This window comes from Rhinatrema bivittatum, chromosome 12 (genome assembly GCF_901001135.1).
Source record: "Rhinatrema bivittatum chromosome 12, aRhiBiv1.1, whole genome shotgun sequence".
NCBI lineage: Eukaryota > Metazoa > Chordata > Amphibia > Gymnophiona > Rhinatrematidae > Rhinatrema > Rhinatrema bivittatum.
Window position 1 is genome coordinate 76,524,397 of NC_042626.1, and position 14,434 is coordinate 76,538,830.

Below are 14,434 nucleotides of genomic sequence, written 5' to 3' on the forward strand. Positions count from 1 at the left end.
AATGTGTTTAGGCCGTGAGCATGATGTCCTGACTTGCACCAAATGTGCCCTCATGACACCAAAAGGTCGCAAAGCCAGAATGGAGAAGATGGGACTCCTTTTCCGTGCTCACACCCCGACGCCGTCCATCGCATCGACGTCAACGGAACCGGCACCGTCGAAGTCGCACCAGCATCGACAACCGTCCGGTGACCGCCCGCCATCAACGTCTTCACGGCCATCGACTCGCGTTTCTCCCCCTCAAGATCGAGGGGATCGTAGGGAGAAACATCACCATCGGCATCGTAAGTCTCGGACTGTCAAGGGAGCAAAATCATCGACCTCGCCACCGTCCGAACCACCATCGAAGAAGCCCCATCCAGGAACGGCACCGACTACTCCTGCGACCGGGACATCGAGGCCACCCTCACCCGATCGGGGTTTGGGAGTCGCGATTCCACCTGTAAAGGTGGTCCCTCCGACTGTGCCTCAGCTTCTCTCTTCCGTCACGGAGCTGGGGCTGATTGCCCCAGGTCTCCGGGAAGAACTGGACCGGCTGGTCCAGGAGGCCATCGACAAGGAGATGCAACGACTCCAGGTTCCTCCGGCACCAACACCGGCACCGAGAGTGGAACCAGTCACCGACCCGATTCCAGCAGCGCTGGCACTGCTGCTATCCCGGATGGAGGCGCTCATGACTGCCCTTCTACCGGTGATTCCCGGGTCTCCGATGGCTCTGGTGCGCTCCCCGATGACAGCTTCATCGGGAGGAGAAACACCGTTCCGCATTCCTCCTTCGGGGGTATTGCCTCAGCCATCGATGCCATGTCGTCCCTCGCCACCGATTCATTCATCGGGGGCGATACGCACATCGGCGCCATCGATGCCTTCGATGCCGGCACCGATACCCCCCAAGGCATCCACGGTGCCCCCGGTGATTCCTTCGATTTTCTCGGAGCCTCAGCCGGGCCCTTCGGGTATCCAACCCCCTTCTCATCCTACAGGTCAGCCTGCTGATCCTTATGACACCTGGGGTGATGATACTTCCACAGACACTGATGACTTACCTTCACCTCCCTCTCCTACTGAAAGTAGAAAGCGTTCTCCTCCAGAGGACCTTTCTTTCAATAATTTTGTGAAGGAAATGTCGGAATTGGTCCCTTTTCAGCTTCGGACGGAACAAGATGATAGGCACCAGATGATGGAGCTTCTCCAGTTCCTGGATGCCCCTAAAGTGATCACTTCTATTCCCATTCATCAAGTTCTTCTTGACCTCCTCAAAAAGAACTGGGAAAACCCTGGATCCATTGGCCCAGTACACAGAAAGGCTGACACTACCTATCTAGTACAGTCAGCCCCTGGCTTTCAGAAATCTCAGCTTGACCACCACTCAGTTGTGGTAGAATCAGCTCAAAAGAAAGCAAAAAGGACGAAGCCTCACTCCTCTACCCCTCCTGTCAAGGAACACAAGTTCCTAGACAATATTGGTCGACGAGTGTTCCAAGGGGCCATGCTCATCTCCAGAATTGCTTCTTACCAGCTGTACATGACCCAATACAACAGGGTCATTTTCAAGCAAATACAGGACTTCTCTGAAACCCTGCCTGACCAATTCCAAGAACATTTTCAAATCCTTGTCAACAAGGGGTTTAAGGCAGGAAAGCATGCGATAAGAACAGCTTACGATATCTTCGACACCTCCACTAGAGTGTCTGCAACTGCCATTTCGGCAAGACGCTGGGCCTGGCCCAAGTCTTCTGACCTTCACCCAGAAGTACAAGACAGGCTCTCTGACCTGCCCTGTATAGGAGATAATCTGTTCGGTGAACAGATTATCTCCTATACAGATTCAGCAAATAGTGGCTGAATTAAAGGATCATCATGAGACCCTCAAACAGCTCTCATCGATACCTTCTGACTTCCCTTCTAGACAGCCCTTCAAGAAGGACTCTAAGAAGTCATTCTTCCGTCCAAGGAAGTACTATTCTCCACCAACAAGGTCCCGAGTTACGAGGCCTTATCAAAAATCTCAGCCTCACCAGCCCCGGAAGCAAAAGCCACAAGCAGCTCCCCAGCCGGGGCCTGCTTCAGGTTTTTGACTTTCCCTTGGAGAGCAACAGCCTGATTCCTCTGCCAGGCATACCAGTGGGAGGTCGATTGTGCCACATTCACGGCATGTGGCAATCAATCACAACCAACCAATGGGTGCTAGCAATCATTGCTCAGGGTTACCACCTGAACTTTCTTGCTCTTCCACCGGAATCACCACCGACCACTCTGTCCTTCTGGAGCAGGAGGTTTCCCTTCTTCTCCAGTTAAGGGCAATAGAACCCGTTCCTCTTTCGCAAAAAGGCCTAGGGTTCTATTCCCGGTACTTTTTGATCCCCAAAAAATCCGGGGGGCTTCGTCCAATTCTGGACCTACGTGCCCTCAACAAGTACCTCCAGTGGGAAAAGTTCAAGATGGTAACCTTGGGCTCGCTTCTACCTCTTCTACAAAGAGGAGACTGGCTCTGCTCTCTGGACCTCCAGGACGCATACACCCACATTGCGATAGCTCCAGCTCATCACAAGTACCTCAGGTTTTTAGTAGGCCCAAAGCACTATCAATACCGGGTGCTTCCATTCGGCCTAGCATTGGCACCACGAGTTTACCAAAGTCTCATAGTTGTCGCAGCCTTTCTCAGGAAAGAAGGTGTTCACGTCTACCCCTATCTAGACGACTTCTTAATCAGGGCCCCAACCCAGCAAGCCGCTCGATCGTCCCTGGATTTGACCCTACACACTCTAATTTCTCTAGGATTTCTCGTCAATTACGAGAAATCCTATTTAGTCCCATCTCAAACCTTGTCGTTCATTGGGGCAGACTTGGACACCTTACAGGCAAAAGCCTTTCTACCGCAACAACGAGTGCAAAACCTCGTGTCCCTCGCTCACCAGTTGCAGTCTCAGTATACAGCAACAGCTTGGCAATTCCTTGTCCTTCTCGAACACATGGCGTCCTCAGTCCATCTCACACCAATGGCCCGCCTGGCCATGAGAGTCATGCATTGGACTCTGAGGTCACAATGGATTCAAGCGACTCAGCCTCTGTCAACCATTGTCCACATCACCGACGCACTTGTCTGTCTCTCGCCTGGTGGAAAGATCAGAACAATCTCCTCCAGGGACTGCCTTTTCACCTAACAGATCCTCAACTCATTCTCACCACCGACGCTTCCAACCTCTGGTGGAACGATCTACAGTCACAAGGATTTTGGTCTCCAGAGGAAGCCAAACACCAGATAAATTTCCTGGAGCTTCGAGCAATGCAATATGCTCTCAGAGCTTTTCAGGATTGCCTATCAAATCACGTCATCCTGATTCAGACGGACAACCAGGTGGCCATGTGGTACATCAACAAGCAGGGAGGCACAGGCTCCTTCCTTCTGTGTCAGGAAGCTGCGCAGATTTGGGCGGAAGCGCTCTCCCACTCGATATACCTCAGGGCCACCTATTTGCCGGGAGTGCACAATGTCTTGGCAGACAAACTGAGTCGTGTCTTCCAACCGCATGAGTGGTCTCTCAATCCCTCGGTAGCGACCTCTCTCTTCCAGCAATGGGGTCATCCCCAAATAGACCTCTTTGCGTCCCCTCAGAACCACAAAGTGGACAATTACTGCTCCCTCATTCGGAGTGAGCGCTCTCAGCCCAGAGATGCATTCTCCCTCTCGTGGGCAGCCGGTCTGCTTTATGCATTCCCTCCACTTCCTCTTCTCTCGAAGACTCTCGTGAAGCTCCGTCAGGACAAAAGAACCATGATCCTGATAGCACCTCACTGGCCACGCCAAGTGTGGTTTCCCATACTCCAGGATCTCTCCATCCGCAGGCACATTCCCTTGGGAACGCACCCGCTTCTGATCACTCAGAACGACGGATGTCTACGCCATCCCAATCTTCAGGCCTTGTCCCTGACTGCATGGATGTTGAAAGGTTAATTCTTCAACCACTTAACCTTTCAGATGCGGTTTCTCGTGTCCTGATTGCTTCACGAAAGCCTTCCACAAGAAAATTTTATTCCTATAAATGGAAAAGGTACACATCATGGTGCACCTCGCAATCCCTTGATCCCTTTTCCTGTCCAATCCCAAGGTTTTTGGACTATCTCTGGCATTTATCGGAATCAGGTCTAAAGACCTCTTCCATCAGAATGCATGTCAGTGCGGTAGCCGCCTTCCATAAAGGTGTCGGGGATGTCCCTATATCGGTACAACTCCTCGTAACACGTTTTCTTAAAGGCTTGCTCCATATCAAGCCATCTTTACATCCTCCGGCCCCTTCTTGGGACCTTAATCTGGTTCTTGGGCGGTTCATGAAACCACCATTCGAACCGCTTCACTCCTGTGACCTAAAATATCTCTCATGGAAAGTGATTTTCCTTTTGGCTATCACTTCAGCTCGCAGGGTTAGTGAGTTACAGGCCCTAGTTACCTATCCGCCTTACACTAAACTCCTGCAGGACCGGGCGGTACTCCGCACTCACCCTAGGTTTTTGCCTAAGGTAGTTTCGGAGTTTCACATTAATCAATCCATCATACTACCTATCTTCTTTCCCAGGCCCCACTCCAACCCAGGGGAACAGGCTCTGCATACCCTTGACTGTAAACGGGCTCTAGCGTTCTACCTAGACCGTACAGTTGCCCACAGGAAGAGCACTCAGTTATTCGTCTCTTTCCATCCCAACAAACTAGGGCAACCTGTGGGTAAGCAGACTCTCTCCTACTGGTTGGCGGACTGCATATCTTTTTGCTATCAGCAAGCAGGCATTCCTTTCCAAGACCGTGTTAAAGCACACTCTGTGAGGGCCATGGCGACTTCAGTAGCACACCAACGATCGGTGCCGCTTCCTGACATTTGCAGGGCTGTGACCTGGAGCTCTCTCCACACTTTCGCAGCCCACTATTACTTGGATAAAGCCGGAAGACAAGATTCCATCTTCGGCCAATGTGTCCTGCATAACCTATTTCCAACATGACGTACCAACACCCTTCCGCCTGCCCGGTGGGGTTCAGGATGCCCTCTACCAAATTCCACCCCAGTTGTTGTGACTGTTGCACGCCGTTGGATACATTTGGTGCATGTTCGGACATCCTCAGCTCGGTACTCACCCATATGTGAGGACTACCATCCTGCTTGTCCTGTGAGAAAGCAAATGTTGCTTACCTGTAATAGGTGTTCTCACAGGACAGCAGGATGTTAGTCCTCACGAAACCCGCCCAACGCCCCGCGGTGTTGGGTTCGTAACGTTTTGTTGTTTTATTTTTTCGGCACTGCCTGTAGCTATCAAATAAGACTGAAGGGGGACCCCTGCTGGCTGCAGGGTTAGTGCCATGCTGGGCATGCCCAGTAGGGGCCAGTCAAAGTTCTGGAAACTTTGACAGAAGTTTTCCGTGATTGGGCTCCATCCTGATGATGTCATCCATATGTGAAGACTAACATCCTGCTGTCCTGTGAGAACACCTGTTACAGGTAAGCAACATTTGCTTTTTCACCATCCCATGATAACTAAATTCATCAAAGGCCTCTACCATGTTTCTCCTTCAATTAAGGCTCCACCTACTCAGTGGGACTTCAATGTAGTTCTTTCCAAATTGATAAGTCTACCATTCAAACTGTTAACAATGATGGATCTCAAGTTTCTATCCTGGAAAGTATAATTCTTAATAGCAGTAATTTCAACATGGAGAGTGAGTAATCCATGTTCCTTACACACAGATTTTTAAAAATAGAGTAGTCCTGAGGACTCACCCTGAATATTTACCCAAGATTGTTTCTCAATTCCATTTAAATCAATCCATTGTACTGCCAAAGTTTTTTCCTAAACCTCATTCCAGCAAAGTTGAACAGACATTGAAGAGCTTTGTTGTTTTTCTTACAAAGGTCCAAGCCTTTCAGAAAATCTCCACAACACTTTCCCTCTTATGATCTGGCTAAACAGGGTTTACCAGTTAAGAAGCAAACCTTATCTATATGGCTGTCAGACTGAATTTCCTATTGTTATGCAGGCTCTAGAAAGCATCTTCTTGCCAAGGTAAAATCCTATCAGCCTCAGAAGCTGATCTCCATTCTGCCTTAATTCAAGATATCTTGAATTAAGGCAGATATTCAGTCAATTGATCCTTTATGTATATTGTTATCAAACTCTACTATTTTGAAGAAGACTCTTGCAGTGTTAAACCTTTCTAACTAAGAGCTTCAACTTTCTGTCCTTCCTCTTTTTTTACCTGGCTGAATTCCTCTATCTCGAGCAAAAACTCAAATATTTCATTGCAGCCCTCTCCTTGGGAGACTGTATTCATCCTGCTTGTCCATGAAGAAAGAAACATTGCTTACTTGATTACAGATGTTCTCCATGTACAGTAGGACAAACCAGCCATATAGTCCCACCCTCCTCCCCTAGAGTTGAAGGAAGAGGCTTGCGTGGTGGTGGCTACTGTTCTAGGTCTTTCTGAGTTCTAGAGAGAGCATGCTCCATATTGGTACCGTACACTGATATCACCCACTTGTGTGGTAAAATTTTCCTACAATCTACAGAGAACAGCTGCTACAGGTAAGCTACCTGTTTGCATACTGACAATATCAATAACTTTTAATTTAGCCATGAGTTAGCAGCATTGCAGTTTTTTAATGTTTCTTCCTATTTCTGCTTTTAGTAGCAGCAATAGTTCCACTCACTTAGGAGGATTATTGCATTTCTTGTTTATAATTAAGGTACTTAACCTTTAGCCTTGTACCTAATAACTTCATGCAAGACTTGTAACTAATAATTACTTTTTGATGATGAAGTTTAAACTCTTCATTTTATAACCTCTACTCACATATACATGAAATACAATCAGATTCTGTCAGGATACACTGTAAAAGCAATGCACGCTGCATACTTCTGCTGTACATTATTTTTTTTCTTGCGCTTTGGTTGTCACATTATAGGTTTATTGTTTAAGAGGTGCACTCTGCTTCTGCCTACTAAAGAAAGACTCAGGTACATTCACAAGATACTTTCAGAGGTAAGAGCAAGATTGTCTTATTTCTTCTTAAGATTTCATGACCTTTCTAATTGTTAATTTTAAGTGTGGTGAGTGAAGCTTTTTATTGTATAAGAGATGCCATCTTTCACTGGTTGGAAGAGACAACCAAGAAGCAAAACTGAACAGTGTGAGATGATATTCCTGGGGACCAAGTTATGCTGGCCTCATAATACAATTTGGAACTGTTTGTACACTGATTTCTTTCGGTTCTGTTTCCCAAATTAATTTTGGATATATTGGAACTGTTCACACATTGGATTTCACCAATTTTGTTCCAAATTACATTTTGATGCACCAGTCTTTAAATTAGCCTTCTTGATTTACAGAACATTTGCTCTGTAATTTATTCCTCACACTTTGCTCTGTGAAAAATTCCCTATAATATACCATTCAGGACCTGTGAGATTATAAAGCAGGTATAAATGTCATATTCATGGGTGTGCTATTGTAATTTCCTCTGTCCTCATCAATTCTACTATCTTCTGCAGAGCCAACCAGAGAAATACTCACTGCCGATACTGTCTGTGTTCTTAACTTGTCATTACTTCAGACTATTCATAGGAACATTTTCTGATACCATCATGATTCATAGCAGAGGCATTAACCAAACAGATACACTGTCAGCTTGTACCTGAGGTATTAGCATTGCAAACATACCTCGCCTAGCCTGCAGCTGTGAATAATTCACACATTAATGACTTATGATGTAATTTTACTACTTTATGGAAAATATTTTTTTCTCGTATTTCTTTGTTTTAAAGTATTCTATAAATATGTTAATAATAATAATGATGCTTTTTTCCGCCCATCAAGATTAGACATTGTTAGCTAATATCTCTTTTTCTTTGTAGGTCTCATGTTTCAAGCTGGGTGGGTGTTCAGTTCCTATGCAGTGTTTAGGTCTGCCTTGCTATGGAGTGTTTCTACAGGTAAAGTTCCCATATGTTGACTATTAAATGCCATGTGGTGCCTAATCCCAAATGTTTGCTTTAGGTCTTAAACTTTTGCTTGCCAGAGCTGAATGTGGTGTTCATTACTGAATGTGCTTTGCTTAGCTGTGAACCTGGATACTCCTGCTGCATGGCAGTACCACTCAGCAACACAGCAGTCTGTCCTGCTTTCCCCATTCAAGCAAAGACCATGTTTTCCTCATTTTGTATGAGTTGGACTGTAGCTGGGCCCTAGCTTCAGGTATGTTTGCTGCTCATTTTCTCTTCATTTTATTCTTTTATTAGTATTTATTCCTATTGTAATCATCATTTTCATGTAGATAAGCAGCTGAATTAGCCATGCTGTCTGTCTGGGTACGTCTTCCGTGCCACTAGGTGGCGGAGCTCTCTAAGTCTCTCAAAGTCTTTCAGCTAGGTGCTCCCTCCTATATCCTGACAGGATTACCTCAGTGTCCTAAGTCAGTTTTTTTCCGCGAGACCGTTAGGGCATGCGGAGCTCTTTCTCCAGAGAAAGTTATATTCTGTGAGGAAAAAGTCTTTAAAAAATTAAAAAGTTAAAAGAAACGATTACCACAGGTAAAACCACTTTAAAATCCACAAAAGAAATGCCTCGTCCAGGCTTAAAATTCTGTTCCTGTGGCAAGTTAATGTTGGCTATAGATAGCCACATCTCCTGCCACTTCTGCCTCAGGACCCACAACCAGTCGACTTGTGAGGACTGCAGGAAAATGTCCTCTCAGGACCGGAGGCAGAGAGAACATCATCAGCTGAGATCCAGGACTTCGTGCTCTTATGCCTCTTCAGAAGTCTCTGTCAGATCAGTTTCAGCTCCAACATTGAAGAAAAAGCCCCTCCTGAAGCAGAGGGCTTCCTCCGTCAAACCCCCCCGGGTCAGACCAGTGACCGATGTGCACTAGCCAAAAATCGGCTCCCAGCGCAGGGGATGCGTCGGTGGCATCACGGCCGCATGCTTCATCGACTGGGCGTCGAGATCAATGCATCGACACCGGACTCGACACAAAGCATTGACACATCGAAGCATCGACGCACCGACGCATCGGAGCACCGATGCACTGACGCATCGACACATCGACACAGGAAAATGTTATGTTACCGATGCAGATGCCTTTACTCGACGCATTCGACTCTCCATCAATGCATTCGACACAAACACCCTAAGAAGCATCACTCAGGTCACAAAAGACGCAGAGAAGCTTCACCAACACAGGAGATGAGTAACACTCAACCCACATCTCCACTTTTTATGTCAGACGAGTCCCCATCATCACCTGGGGCACTGTCTCACATTTCCATTGACTCCAAGGGTTCTGATGATCCTCCTTCACCAACCAAGGAGCCTCTTCCACCCGCTTTTCCACACGACGTAAGACACCTACCAGATCAGTCTATGTCAGGGTTCGCAAACCAAGCTATTTCTCAGATTACTATTCTTCTGACTCAATTTCTACAATCAATAGAGCAATCTCATTTACCACCAAAACTGCTTCCTTCTATACCACAAGCAGATCCTGTACAACCATCTAAGATTCCTCTAACGCCACGGGATGTCCCAATCTCCCCAGCGTCTCCCTTGGAGGATCCCTCTTCAGATTCATCCATGGGTTTACCCGTCTGACCAAGCTGAGATACCTCCAGAGCCTTCGTCACCACCAGAGGACCTTACCTATTCTCAGTTCATAGACAAGGTGGATCAATTACTAAACATACAGACCAAGAAGATACCAGATCCTCATCAAGAAATGCTGGGTATCCTAAAGATCTTGGACATGCTATCTCAGCCAGTGGCCCTCCCACAACACACTGCATTGACAGCTTTACTGGAGAAATCTTGGGCTACTCCCTTTACAGTCCCTCCAACATCTCGTAAAGTTGACGTGAAATACAGAATGAAAGATTCTCCTTTCTATACCACTGTTCAACTTCCACACCAGTCAGTGGTAGTTGAGTCGGCAATGCAAAAGGATTGCAAATCCAGAATTCACTCCAACACACCGCCAACTAAAGATAATAAGATGTTGGATGACTTCGCAAAGAAGGCATATTCATCTGCGATGCTCAATGCCCGCATTCAAAACCACCAGTTTTATATAACACAATATCTCTTCGAGAGTCTGCAAGCGTTGCAACCACATCTTCAGCAATCCTCTGCAGACATTTCCTTACCTCCTTGAGGAAGGTTTCTGTCATTTACTGAGATCCATCTACGAAGGTGTTTTGTTTTTTTTGTTGTAATATTTTTTATTGAGTTTTTATAACAATTAAACAATCACAATGCTAACCATCAAAACAGTATCACAAAATGAGGTTCAAACATGGGAACGAACCATTGACTAGCTAGTGAAACATATCACAAAGCATTTCGTAAAGTAAGAAGAGCAGGGCGGAAGAAAAATTAGAAAAAGGGAAAAAGAGCAGCAAGTATAGAAACTAAAGACAGGGAGAGAGGGAAAGAAGGAGGGGGAGGAGTGAAGAGGAGTAAGAGAAAGGAGAGGCGGAGAAAGAAAGAAGCAGAACAGAGGATCCTCGTGAGCAAATAACACGAAAACCTTTTAGTCAGGGAAAATTATACATAAGCAGTTATTATGGGTTATAATTGTCCACGGGTTTCCACATCATAGACCATTTGGCCAGACGAATATATTTGATCGCCATAGCTTTTTCATATTTACCATACAAACACACAGTGTTCTCACAGGACAAGCAGGAGCAATTGGTTCAGGAACCGATGAGAGAGGGAGCAATTTTAGATGTAATTCTCAGTGGAGCACAGGACTTGGTGAGAGAGGTAACGGTGGTGGGGCCGCTTGGCAATAGTGATCATAATATGATCAAATTTAATTTAATGACTGGAAGAGGAACAGTGTGCAAATCCAAGGCTCTCGTGCTAAACTTTCAAAAGGGAAACTTTGATAAAATGAGAAAAATTGTTAGAAAAAAACTGAAAGGAGCAGCTACAAAAGTAACAAATGTCCAAGAGGCGTGGTCATTGTTAAAAAATACCATTCTAGAAGCACAGTCCAGATGTATTCCACACATTAAGAAAGGTGGAAAGAAGGCAAAACGATTAAAGGCATGGTTAAAAGGGGAGGTGAAAGAAGCTATTTTAGCCAAAAGATCTTCATTCAAAAATTGGAAGAAGGATCCAACAGAAGAAAATAGGATAAAGCATAAACGTTGGCAAGTTAAATGTAAGACATTGATAAGACAGGCTAAGAGAGAATTTGAAAAGAAGTTGGCTGTAAAGGCAAAAACTCACAGTAAGAACTTTTTAAAATATATCCGAAGCAGAAAGCCTGTGAGGGAGTCAGTTGGACCGTTAGATGATCGAGGGGTTAAAGGGGCACTTAGAGAAGATAAGGCCATCGCAGAAAGATTAAATGATTTCTTTGCTTCGGTGTTTACTGAAGAGGATGTTGGGGAGGTACCCGTAATGGAGAAGGTTTTCATGGGTAATGATTCAGATGGACTGAATCAAATCACGGTGAACCTAGAAGATGTGGTAGGCCTGATTGACAAACTGAAGAGTAGTAAATCACCTGGACCGGATGGTATACACCCCAGAGTTCTGAAGGAACTAAAAAATGAAATTTCAGACCTATTAGTAAAAATTTGTAACCTATCATTGAAATCATCCATTGTACCTGAAGACTGGAGGATAGCAAATGTAACCCCAATATTTAAAAAGGGCTCCAGGGGTGATCCGGGAAACTACAGACCGGTTAGCCTGACTTCAATGCCAGGAAAAATAGTAGAATGTGTTCTAAACATCAAAATCACAGAACATATAGAAAGACATGGTTTAATGGAACAAATTCAGCATGGCTTTACCCAGGGCAAGCCTTGCCTCACAAATCTGCTTCACTTTCTTTCTTTCTTTCTTTCTTTCTTTACCTTTATTTAAATTCTTTTAATATACCGATGCTCAAGACCAGGTCTTATCGTACCGGTTTACAATAAACTAGGGGGGGGAACCAGTTAACACAGACAGCGAAAGTTACATTAAAACAGGGAATGTAGAACAAGGCCATTTGAAGAAAAGGGATAGATTAAACAATTTCTAACTGGAGAGCAAAGCAGGTAAGCAGAGAGCAATTGCTTACATGGTAAAATTATATACAGTTGACATAGCGGTGTCGATTTGACAACTTATTTGAGTGAGCAGTTCTAGTGTAACAGTTCCTTTGTGAGGTGGAAAGAGGACGCAACCGAGGGGTGGTGGTCCGTGCGGGTTACCATAAGGCTTCTTCAGTGATATGCTTGGGCGAACAGCCATGTTTTCAATTTTTTTTTCTGAAGGTGAGATGACAATGTTCCTGGCGTAGATCTGGCGGGAGAGCATTCCAGTGATGCGGTCCAGTGGTTGATACCGCTCGTTTTTCAATGGAGTTGTGTATAGCGGATTTGCTAGGGGGAACCTGGAGGGAGCCTCTGTATGCAGATCTGGTTGACCTTGATGAGGAGTGTAGTTCGAGGGGTATGGTAAGTTGGAGAGAGGATTGCTGATATATGGTTTTGTGAATGATGGTCAGTGTCTTGAAGAGTATTCTGTAGTGGATGGGTAGCCAGTGTAGTATTTTTAGAATCGGTGTGATGTGGTCCATACGGCGAGAGTTTGTGAGGATCCTGGCTGCAGCGTTTTGCAGCATCTGAAGAGGTTTGGTAGAGGAGGCAGGGAGACCAAGCAGAAGTGCATTGTAATAATCAATCTTTGAGAATAGTATGGCTTGAAGGACAGAGCGGTAGTCATGGAAGTGTAGGAGTGGTCTTAACTGTTTTAGGACCTGTAGTTTATAAAAGCCTTCTTTCTTTTTTTGAAGGAGTTAATAAACATGTGGATAAAGGTGAACCGGTAGATGTAGTATACTTGGATTTTCAGAAGGCATTTGACAAAGTTCCTCATGAGAGGCTTCTAGGAAAAGTAAAAGGTCATGGGATAGGTGGCGATGTCCTTTCGTGGATTGCAAACTGGCTAAAAGACAGGAAACAGAGAGTAGGATTAAATGGACAATTTTCTCAGTGGAAGGGAGTGGACAGTGGAGTGCCTCAGGGATCTGTATTGGGACCCTTACTTTTCAATATATTTATAAATGATCTGGAAAGAAATACGACAAATGAGATAATCAAATTTGCAGATGACACAAAATTGTTCAGAGTAGTTAAATCACAAGCAGATTGTGATAAATTACAGGAAAACCTTGTGAGACTGGAAAATTGGGCATCCAAATGGCAGATGAAATGTAATGTGGATAAGTGCAAGGTGATGCATATAGGGAAAAATAACCCATGCTATAATTACACAATGTTGGGTTCCATATTAGGTGCTACAACCCAAGAAAGAGATCTAGGTGTTATAGTGGATAACACATTGAAATCGTCGGTTCAGTGTGCTGCGGCAGTCAAAAAAGCAAACAGAATGTTGGGAATTATTAGAAAGGGAATGGTGAATAAAACGGAAAATGTCATAATGCCTCTGTATCGCTCCATGGTGAGACCGCACCTTGAATACTGTGTACAATTCTGGTCACCGCATCTCAAAAAAGATATAATTGCAATGGAGAAGGTACAGAGAAGGGCTACCAAAATGATAAGGGGAATGGAACAGCTCCCCTCTGAGGAAAGACTAAAGAGGTTAGGACTTTTCAGCTTGGAGAAGAGACGGCTGAGGGGGAATATGATAGAGGTGTTTAAAATCATGAGAGTTCTAGAACGGGTAGATGTGAATTGGTTTTTTACTCTTTCGGATAATAGAAAGACTAGGGGGCACTCCATGAAGTTAGCATGTGGCACATTTAAAACTAATCGGAGAAAGTTCTTTTTTACTCAACGCACAATTAAACTCTGGAATTTGTTGCCAGAGGATGTGGTTAGTGCAGTTAGTATAGCTCTGTTCAAAAAAGGTTTGGATAAGTTCTTGGAGGAGAAGTCCATTACCCTCTATTAATTAAGTTGACTTAGAAAATAGCCACTGCCATTAGCAATGGTAACATGGAATAGACTTAGTTTTTGGGTACTTGCCAGGTTCTTATGGCCTGGATTGGCCACTGTTGGAAACAGGATGCTGGGCTTGATGGACCCTTGGTCTGACCCAGTATGGCATTTTCTTATGTTCTTATGTTCTTATGGTAGTCCTCACAAATGGATGACATCATAGATGGAGCCCAATCACGGAACAGTTTTGTCAAAGTTTCTAGAACTTTGACTGGCCCCTACTGGGCATGCCTAGCATGGCACTAACCCTGCAGCCAGCAGGGGTCCCTCTTTAGTCTTCTTTTTTCCGCGCAGCAGTAGCCACGCGGTTAAGGAGCTCTGCAAGGATTCCTGACAGGAATTTTCCTCATGGAATTATTAAAAGTTAAATTGCCCCACAGGGGTCTCTCCGTTAACTTTTTCAGACCGCGGTACTCTGGTACGTTTTTAC

General features: G+C 45.0%; 1 protein-coding gene across 1 annotated transcript in view; it reads left to right on the top strand.

Moving 5' to 3' along the window:
• Window positions 1-14,434, top strand: part of FBXO47 (F-box protein 47) — a 530,190-nt gene that overhangs the window by 111,629 nt on the left and 404,127 nt on the right. The window contains exons 4-5 of the mRNA XM_029573146.1: window positions 6,948-7,024; window positions 7,897-7,974. Coding sequence (XP_029429006.1) covers window positions 6,948-7,024; window positions 7,897-7,974 — 155 coding nt within the window. The remainder of the gene's footprint in view (window positions 1-6,947; window positions 7,025-7,896; window positions 7,975-14,434) is intronic.